General features: G+C 46.1%; 2 protein-coding genes across 3 annotated transcripts; one reads left to right on the top strand and one right to left on the bottom strand.

Annotated features, from left to right (window-relative positions):
• Positions 1 to 1,013: 1,013 nt before the first annotated feature.
• On the bottom strand, positions 1,014 to 3,986 carry RB195_013745 (uncharacterized protein; the record flags this gene model as incomplete). The annotated part of the gene is made up of 1 exon (XM_064203708.1): positions 1,014 to 3,986. One exon carries the CDS (start codon positions 3,984 to 3,986, stop codon positions 1,014 to 1,016), a length of 2,973 nt encoding a protein of 990 aa, XP_064059589.1.
• A 3,707-nt stretch (positions 3,987 to 7,693) lies between these two features.
• RB195_013744 (uncharacterized protein) lies at positions 7,694 to 8,158 on the top strand (the record flags this gene model as incomplete). Of its 2 annotated transcripts, none has more annotated exons than XM_013438781.2 (2): positions 7,694 to 8,033; positions 8,091 to 8,158. In XM_013438781.2, the coding sequence occupies 2 exons, from the start codon at positions 7,694 to 7,696 to the stop codon at positions 8,156 to 8,158; spliced, it is 408 nt and encodes a 135-aa protein (XP_013294235.2). The 2 variants fall into 2 exon arrangements, with proteins under 2 accessions (XP_013294235.2, XP_064059588.1); XM_064203707.1 differs by having other exon boundaries at positions 7,850 to 8,033.
• Between the last annotated feature and the right edge of the window lie 1,120 nt (positions 8,159 to 9,278).

The raw sequence follows: 9,278 nt of genomic DNA, 5'->3' as shown, positions 1-9,278 counted from the left end.
TCGGCGATGGGTTGATATAAAGTAGAGTCAAAACGACATGAAACACGGTGCAGTTGCGTAAGCAGGTGCGCTCGAAGCGGTGCGGTGCAGCGTACCGGTTGGGACCGAGTGTGGACCTTGCTGCCACCGCTTATTGTTGCAGATAGGAATGGTCTCACCTCGACTCCAACCGCCATCTCCACCGCACCGCTTCGAGCGCAACCGCTTACGCAACTACATCGTGCTTCATGTCGTTCTGCCCCGACTATACCTCTGACTGCATTCATTTGTGCGGAATACACTTCTCGGGTCACTGAGACTGAAGGAGGTTTCTCTCCTCATCGACACCAGTAATCGCCCTAGAATTCTCGTTGTTCGACAGTTTTTCGTTGTATTTACCAAGTTTTCTATCTTTTTGGGAGTTTCGTTATGTTCATTTTCGTTTCGTGTTGATTTCTGTCGTGGATTCATCGTTTCGCATTGATAATTTTTCTTCTTTATTATTGAGTGAACAAGATTTTGTCCATCCACTCTGTAGTTTTTGGAGCCGAGCTGTTCTTGACTCGTATCAAGACTTACACCCGGCTGCAGGAGGCTCCGCCCATTGGACCAACGCTAAAGCCCCGCGAAATTCGAGATTGTACACCGCATAACTAATTCTGTTGTTTCAGAGGAATAAGCTTAGAAATGAGTGAAAGTGAAATGGCGGGAAATGAGTGAAAATCTTATTACAAAACATTAAGTGGTACCGGAAACCCAGTAATAAAAACATCTTAATCCACTATCTTTCAGCGCATCCCAGCAAAATGAAAAAATCTGTTATAGGTAACATGTACAGAACGGCGGCAAGAGTCTCATCGAGTAGCCAGGAAAAAGCATGGTCTATAAATGTGGCCCATAAGGTAGCAATGTCCAATGGATACCCAGCTGGAGATGGTGCTACCCGACAAGCACGATATCCCTCTCGAAGACCCAACGTAGTGGATGGCCCAGAGAAGATCCCTTTCTTCTTCTTCTTCTTCTTCTTCTTCTTCCTAGCGTTTGTCCCGCGTTGTTGCAGGGTCCGCTTTTCTGCTTCTTGTCTTCCATTTGGTTCTATCCATTGCATCAGCCGTACACAAACGTGCATCTATCATATCCAGCTTCACACGGTCTAACCAGCGAATCTTTGGCCTCCCGCGCGGCCTCACTCCTGAAACGTCGAGCTTCAGAGCGGTTTTGGCAACAGAATCTTCCTCCCGCCGCAATACGTGACCAAACCATCTCAGTCGCGCCTCCTTCATCTTCTCAGTTATCGGGACGACACCGAAGATGGAGCGCACAGTGTCGTTGGATACTTTCTCTTTTAGCGTTACACCTATCGTCCACCTCAACATCCGCATCTCCATAGCGTGCAGCACTCTTTCCAAGGCTTTCGTTGTCGGCCAGCACTCGCATCCGTAAAGGGCAACAGGACGCACAACCGTCCTGTAGATCTTCGACTTCAGTCGAACAGGGACTTTCTTGTCGCATAGTACCCCTGTTGCCATTTTCCATTTCATCCATGCAGCATTAACACGTGCTCGACCCTCTTGATCAATGTCGCCTGTGGAAGTCACTTTGGATCCAAGGTACTTGAAGCAGTTCACCTTGTTTAATTCGGTGCCATCAACACGAATTGAACCATCCTCTATCCTGGGTCCGCACTCCATGTACTCAGTTTTTGATGTGTTGAGGCGCAATCCATATTGCTGCAGCTGATCCTTCCAAGACTGCACTTGTTTCTGAAGATCATCTCGAGACTCCGACGCGAGCATGACATCGTCGGCAAAGAGTAGAGTCCACGGATGCTGCTTCTGGATTTCCTTCGTTATCGTGTCCATGCACAGTATGAACAGCAGAGGTGAGAGGGATGAACCCTGATGAACCCCTACTCGTACAGGGAATGGCCTGCTTGTTCCAACAGCACATCGTACAACGCTGGTAGGCTTCGCATAAAGCAGCTTCGTCCACCGCACATATTCTTCTGGTACTCTATGCGACCTCATGGACATCCATAACAGCTCATGTGGGACACGGTCGAAAGCTTTCTCGAGATCGAGAAAAGCAAGATGCACACTGCGGTTCTTCTCTCGATGTTTCTCCAGAAGGATTCGGACAGCATGGATAGCATCTATAGTGCTGCAGTCCTTCACAAAACCGCACTGGTTGAGTGAAACGCTAACAATTTTCCTCAGACGAGCTTCCAGGACACGCTCAAAAACCTTCATCGTATGGCAGAGCAGTCGTATAGGCCTGTACGAGGTGCAGTCAGCAATGTCTCCTTTCCCTTTCCAGACAGGCACGGTCACGGAAGTTTGCCAAACGTCTGGAGTCCGTCCTTCTGCAACGATCTTGTTAAATAGAGTTGCGAGCCACATGGACCCTCGATCTCCTAGCAGCTTCCAGAAATCAACAGGTATGTCATCAGGACCGGTTGCCTTGTTCGACTTCATTTTTGCGAGGGCAGCACTGACTTCGACGGCAGTAATTGGTAGAACAGGACCCTCGACGCTGGGAACGGTTGGGATGGGAGGATGACAGAACTCTTCGTTACACAAGTGACTGTAGTACTCTCGCCACCTCTCCAGGATCTGACCAGAGCGGCGCAGAACGGCTCCATCAGCTCCCTTAACGATCTTGGTGTGCTCCATATCCAACGTTGAGCGATGACGTGCTCTGACTAAACGATACACTGCCCGCTCGCCTTCTCTGGTATCAAGCATGTCGTACACAGCCTTGTAGCGGTCCGACTTCGCCTTGGAGACTGCCTTCTTAGCCTCCCTCTTCGCCGCTAGGTAAGCACCCCGATCTTCAGGCTGACGCGTCCTCCACCAGAGCTTATACTTGGACTTCTTCTCACGAATTGCCGCCTGAACTTCCTCGTTCCAAAACCACGTATCCTTTTGTACCTTTGGCTTACCTAGAGTCGTCTTTCCCAGAGTGTTTTCCGCGGTCAAGCGTATAACGCTGGAAGTAGACAACCACATTTCCTCCACACTACGAGTAGGGTGGGGAAGTGTAGATGGAGCCATGGACGCGAAAAATACCTCCTTTCGATCCTTCAGATTCCACCATTTGATGCGCTGTGTTTCAGTCCTTGGATGTCTCTTCCTTGGACGGGAGATTTTCAAGTCCATAACGAGCAGATGGTGTTGGGCAGCGACATGGTCTGTAGGGATGACTTTTGAATCCTGCAGAAGTCGGCGATCTCGTCGGCGTAACATCCAGAAATCTATTTGTGTTTCACGACCGCCGCTGGTGTACGTGATCAAATGCGATTTTCTTTTCCGATACTGCGTGTTAGCAATGATCAAGTCACTTGCAACAGCATACTCCAGGATTCGCAACCCGTCGTCGTTACGAGCTCCATAGCCGTATCCACCATGACAACTCTCGAATCCGTCTTTCCGGGAACCGACATGTCCGTTGAAGTCTCCTCCGATTAAAAGTACTTCTTCGCTTTCCAGGGATTGGACGTACTGCTCCAGATCTTCCCAAAAGCACGCCTTCTCTTCTTCACTACAGCCCATCTGTGGCGCATAAGCAGAGACGACTCGCAATTCCACTTCTCCTGTATCTACTTTTATAGCCATCAAGCGATCCGATAGTCGATCCACCGCTGTGACGCTATTTCTAAACGACTCGTTCAATATGATACCAACGCCGTTGCGATTTGATGTGCCGTGGTAGATCAGCTTGTAGCCATCGCCTAATTCCCTTGCCTTGGAGCCTTTCCAGCGAGTCTCCTGTACACAACATATGTCAACACGGCGTTTTCTGAGACTGTCTGCCAGTTCACGACTTCTTCCAGTAAGCGTCCCAACGTTAAGTGTTGCCAAGCGCACTGGATGTTGCTGGCGATGGCGGACTAACTTCTTTGGCCGGCTTCGTCCTCTAGCCGGTAGCCCTCGTATATTTGCCACATTGCCCGGGCGAGGACAATGCGCGTCGCTTCTGGGGTACGCCCTAGCTTCTGAAGAACACATAGTAGACATTAGCAGTATGACGCGACGGGGGTGTTGTCCTCGGTCGGCTTGTCGCACTAGCAAGCTAGCAGCCTGGCACCGGAATCGTCGTACTACCTCCTCACTTAGCTAGCCTGTAGCCTTGGCCCAAGGACCGGGCTACTAGCCGGACACCTTTGTGGCATGGTTGAACCTGCCGAGACGAAGTCTCGCCACCATAGCTGCCCGACGGCCAGGGCCACCGCTGCGCCGCTTTGAGGCGTGAGGTAGGATTTGCAGCAGAGAAGATCCCTTTCTGTTTACCTTATATATCTGATGATATGAGCAGAGCAGTACGGGGCTGTCTACGAAAAGCGGGTCTAAGGAATGACGTGAGGGTTGTGGAAATACCTCCAGCAAACCTCAAGGGGAAGCTAGTACGTAACCGTGTGTATGATCGACTCTGCACAACTCCCAGCTGCGTGGTTTGCCCGTATGGCAGAGAGGGTGATTGCATGATATCGGGAGTGGTGTATCGTATCACGTGCAGGTTGTGCGGTGACGATTATATAGGGGAAACGGGACGTCCATTGTGTATTAGGGTCAAGGAGCATCTAGATGGACTCGCAAAATCAAAAACCTTCACCCCACTTGGAGCACACCGTAGAATATGTCATCCAAACTCTGAAGTAGAGGTAGAAGTTCGTATATTATCCTACGAGTCCGAAATCACAGCACGCAGAACGCTAGAGGCCTTTTGGATAACCGCCAAAAGTCCAAAAATGAACAAGAAGGATGAGTGCATTGCGATCACAAACGAGTTATCCCCGTATCAAGACTTATGCGGGTTTTGATCTACGGGGCGGGCCGTGAGGTCCCTATATAAAAACCCTTGTGACTCGTAGTTGTGGTACGTGGTGGTCTGCTGAGTTAACAAGTCTAGCTAATGAGGTAAGTACTAGCCTATGTGTTGCTGTTTGAGTTTGCTTACCGTTTGGGTGCTTTCTGTAGGATGATGAGGCGCTTGAGGGAATAGGTCACTAATGGCTTTGAGTTTTCCAGGCTCTGACGAAGGCGATATCGCCGAAACGTTAGCCGCTGTTTAATAAAGATCGATACCAATCTTGGCTACAGCTCAAGGAAATCAGTTAAAACTACGTTTCAACATGCCGAGATTCAAAGACAGTCGAACATGGGCAATACTCAGTGTTTACTTTCTTTTGAAACCTCCACTATTTTTTCTATGCGAATTGTGTTCCTTTAGCTTCGATGTTCTTGTCATATATTAAAGGCAGCATACCACGAGTCTGAGGTGGTGCGGATTTCAGGTATACGGGGTCGTAGATTATGGAGACGGGGTAGTTCCGATAGGCAGTAGGGGACGCTACACGTGCTAGGATGGCGCACTGCAATAGAAGACAATACAGCAAACAGCATTCAGGAGCCGGCTGCTTGCAGTGATTCAGGGAGAGATGAGCGAAACCACCCCGGTCTCCATAATCTACGACCCCGTATACGGATACTCCACCTGAACTCCGTACCACCCCACATTCGTGATATGCTGCCTTTAACGTGACATAAGTGCCGATTGTCATGCAGTACGCATTCCTTAGCTGGGAGCAAACCAAGCTACACAATTACATGCTAGGAAGTAAAGACAATGAAAAAAGGACAGTAATGTTAAGAAGAAAAAGTGAAAGACAAAAACAAAGGGAAATAAAACTACATCTTAAATAAGGAAAGCAATGCAAGAGCAAATGGAAAAACGAGAAGAAAACTGGACAGAAGAAGAGTAAAAGATCTCAGCTATGCAGTTACCTGAAGCGATCGTCGTTAGCTGCATGAGGATCAAAAAGTCGAAGTTCCAACATCATCCCTTACTCAGTTTGAAATTCGGAGATCATACTTCCTTCCTTTCTTGAATCAAAGTTTATTGTGATATTCTATTGTGATATTTCTTGTTCGTTTTAACGTAAGAGTACGTGAGAAACCTTAACGCACTCATTTTCTACCCTTCTCTATGCTTATTCCTCTGAAACAACGGAAGAAGTGGTTACTCAGTGTACCATTTTGAATTTCGCGGCACGTTAGCATTGGTCCAAGGGGCGGAGCCTCTCGCAGCCGGGTGTAAGTTTAGATACGAGTGTGTTCCTTACGTCGACGTTCGACTTCTTGCTGTTTGAAGTTTTAGAACATGAACAACCCGAATAGTAGTGGCATTTTCACGACGAAGAAGGAAAACATACATGGATGACTGGATCATGGATAGGCATGCGTTGCTTCCAGGAAGCATTGTTTAGGGGCAGCGTTTCTATGATGGCTTGATACTGATGTACAAGGTTAAACACTGTAATGCTATAATATGGGTGATTTCGAATTATTGGTTTGAAAAATCACGCTTCTGTGTTCGTATTATTTGAATGTTTGGGTTTGAATTTGCATGTAATTCATTGAATAGATTCTGCAACCATAGTTTTAATATGAAATCGGAACGGTGTTGACACAAATGTGTGATGGTTAATGAGTCAACATTTCTCGGTATAGACGAAAGATAGCGATATCGAAAGGTTTGTCATACAGTTTACAGCTTTTCAAACAAATACAATTCAAAGGCGCAGGTACTTTTGTTGATGGTTGCAGCTGCGAGACAGGTTTGATCTTAGCCGGACGAAGTGCAGCGAGAGGGTGCAAACACGTCGCTGTTATCCTAGCAAACATATGGCAGGGTCAAAACGACATGAAGTCCAGTGCAATTGCGTAAGCGACTGCGCTCGATGCGGTGGAAAAAGCGGTTGAAAAAGGTTTCCGCTCTATCGTAACCACTAGGTTATACCGCGCCGCGTCGAGCGCAGTCGCTTGTGCAACTGCACCATGCCTCATATCGTTATGACCCCACTATAAGTACCTGCGATTACGTGCTTTTGGTTTCCAGAAACGATGTCTTTACTCGAAATGCAGTCTACTATTCATATCGTCGGAACTTATCTACGCATGAACATCATTAGGATTCCATGGGTGTGCCTTAATGAACTGAGATGGAGCTTAGTTTTCTTTTGGAGATTTTTTTAAAGGTAATCTCATAATATTTATGTGTTGGATTGAAGCTGGACAAACACAGGTAAGCAGCAAAAGTCCATCGCTAGCATCAGGAAGCCGGTATTCAATGAACAACACAATCGGAGAGCCTTTATAATGGGACAGGTAAATGAGTAATATGTGTTCCATCACCTTTGTTACGTAAATGTCTACACGATAATCTTTTTTCTTTCTTTCGTGTGAAATCTTATAAAAGGGCATTGCTGGGTTTATGGCTGTTTTCTTATGCCCAGCTTTCTACTTATGTTTTGAACTTCTTTCAAATGCTTTACCATGATTTCTCAACAAAATTTCTCGTCAAACTGGACTCGGTTTTCTTAGATCATTCAGAAACACATAAATGAAAGGAGGGGGTTTAAACGGAAATGTTTCCCAAATTCTGAAAGCTAATTTTAGAACTCAGAATCATCTTCTGCACCTGAGGCGAGTTTAGATGATAAAAAGGAGGTAAAGATAGATTTACGTCATCTTCCAACTCCAAGAAGTCCATTTAATATAAAGCAGAAGAGAATCTTCCACCAAAGAGAAACTCAAGTTTGCAAAAAAGAAAACGCATCAGTCCGCTCTGAAATATCGTCTTCGTTTGATTTCTTCATTTCTTCAGATTGCTATTACATTACTTTTTTGCAATTTTCGGTAGTCGCCTATGAAAGATGAGGACCAGAATACTTACTATTTCCTTCGTTCTCGTGCTGTTCGCCGAAATAACCCAAGGACACCGTTATCGGTGCGGTGAACAGTGGGTGTACCCTTATCGAAACTGTGGCCGACAGACATATTATTGCGGAAGCTATCCTTATGGAAGCTGTATGTATCCTTATGGATACTATGGACAGTTTATGTATCCTTATTCCGGTTGTTCTAACTACTGTTGCTATCCTTGCTATGGTTATGGAGGTTATGGAGGTTACGGAGGATATGGTGGATTTGGAGGTCTTGGAGGTCTCGGAGGTCTTGGAGGTTTCGGAGGTCTTGGAGGTTTTGGATGGAATAGTGAGTTTCTACTTGTTTGCTCGCAAAATTGTGTTTTTTAAAGTCAGTTCGATTCAGATCCGCTAATGAATTTACTGCCAATGCTACTCCAGGGCGGTATGTTTGGACTGATGGGGAAGAAGTGAAATACAAACGTTCTTCTCTTATAAATTCGTCATTGAAGCTGTTTTTTCAATGTGAGGGTATACATTTTCCCTCAATGCGGGTCACATCGAAAAGGCGATAATTCAGTGGAATCCTTGAGATACCAGCGATTATTGTCTTTCATACTCCCTGGAAGATCCTGCGATGGTTTTTAAACATATAAATGGGCGAAGTTTCGGAACATTGACATAATGAGAGCATTGACATCAAGATTTTTATAACAGAGGTTTGAATTCTGCTATTTGATAGACTTCTGTGAGTCATGGAAAACTGTAAAAGTTGTGAATGTGGACCTGGAAGGCTGTGCGGGAGACTCCTTCATGGTGTAACGACACCGCACCAATGAGTGAGAATTCGAAGCGAATTCCAGAGAACTGATTGAAGACAACAGCGACATCGTGACACTTAGTTAATAGTGGCCAAGACAATCAGCGTTGCTCAATACCGAATTGTATTGAGTTGAATCAAGATGATAAAGAATGAAGAAAACACCGGACAAGTGCGGACTAGAGAGCAGAAAGAATGGATAAAGGCTAAACTGCTCATGGTTGATCAATCCTTTCTTGATGCTTCTACACGTTCGACTTCAGTTCAGAATCGGTTGAGGTTTACGGTCGCATGTGCAGATAATGAGAGAGACCACGAATTCTTATTACTGTCAACGCTAACGTTATAATCACTCTTCGTTCCTTCTGAGACTAGGCATAAAACATATGTAAAATGATATCAAAGGTGTCAGTGTCGCGAGGATTCAATACTGCAACAAATCTGGACATTTCCCGAAGTGGTCCGCGGTGATCATGATCGGTGCACACGACTGGTCCAACATGAACACAGTCAAAGAAATTTCGTTAAGGCCCATGTTCATCGTCGTTAATAATTGTCGATGTCGCTGAAGCTTGTTTCTGTTCGTATATCGCAGAGAATCTTTGGGATTTTTGTCTGGAATAATGCGGTTTAAAGAAAGAACCATGAGTTTACCACAAGAAAAGTCGGAGAGAGTTAGAAAATATAGATCCTTTCGATACTCAGTCGCTGCGCTCCACCGCATCGTTTCGAGTCAGCTGCTTACGAAACTGCACCGAGGATCAGGTCATTCTA

Source organism: Necator americanus, chromosome V (assembly GCF_031761385.1).
Source record: "Necator americanus strain Aroian chromosome V, whole genome shotgun sequence".
Lineage (NCBI taxonomy): Eukaryota > Metazoa > Nematoda > Chromadorea > Rhabditida > Ancylostomatidae > Necator > Necator americanus.
Note: the sequence above shows the minus strand (reverse complement) of the source record. Positions and strands in the feature narration are given on the sequence as shown.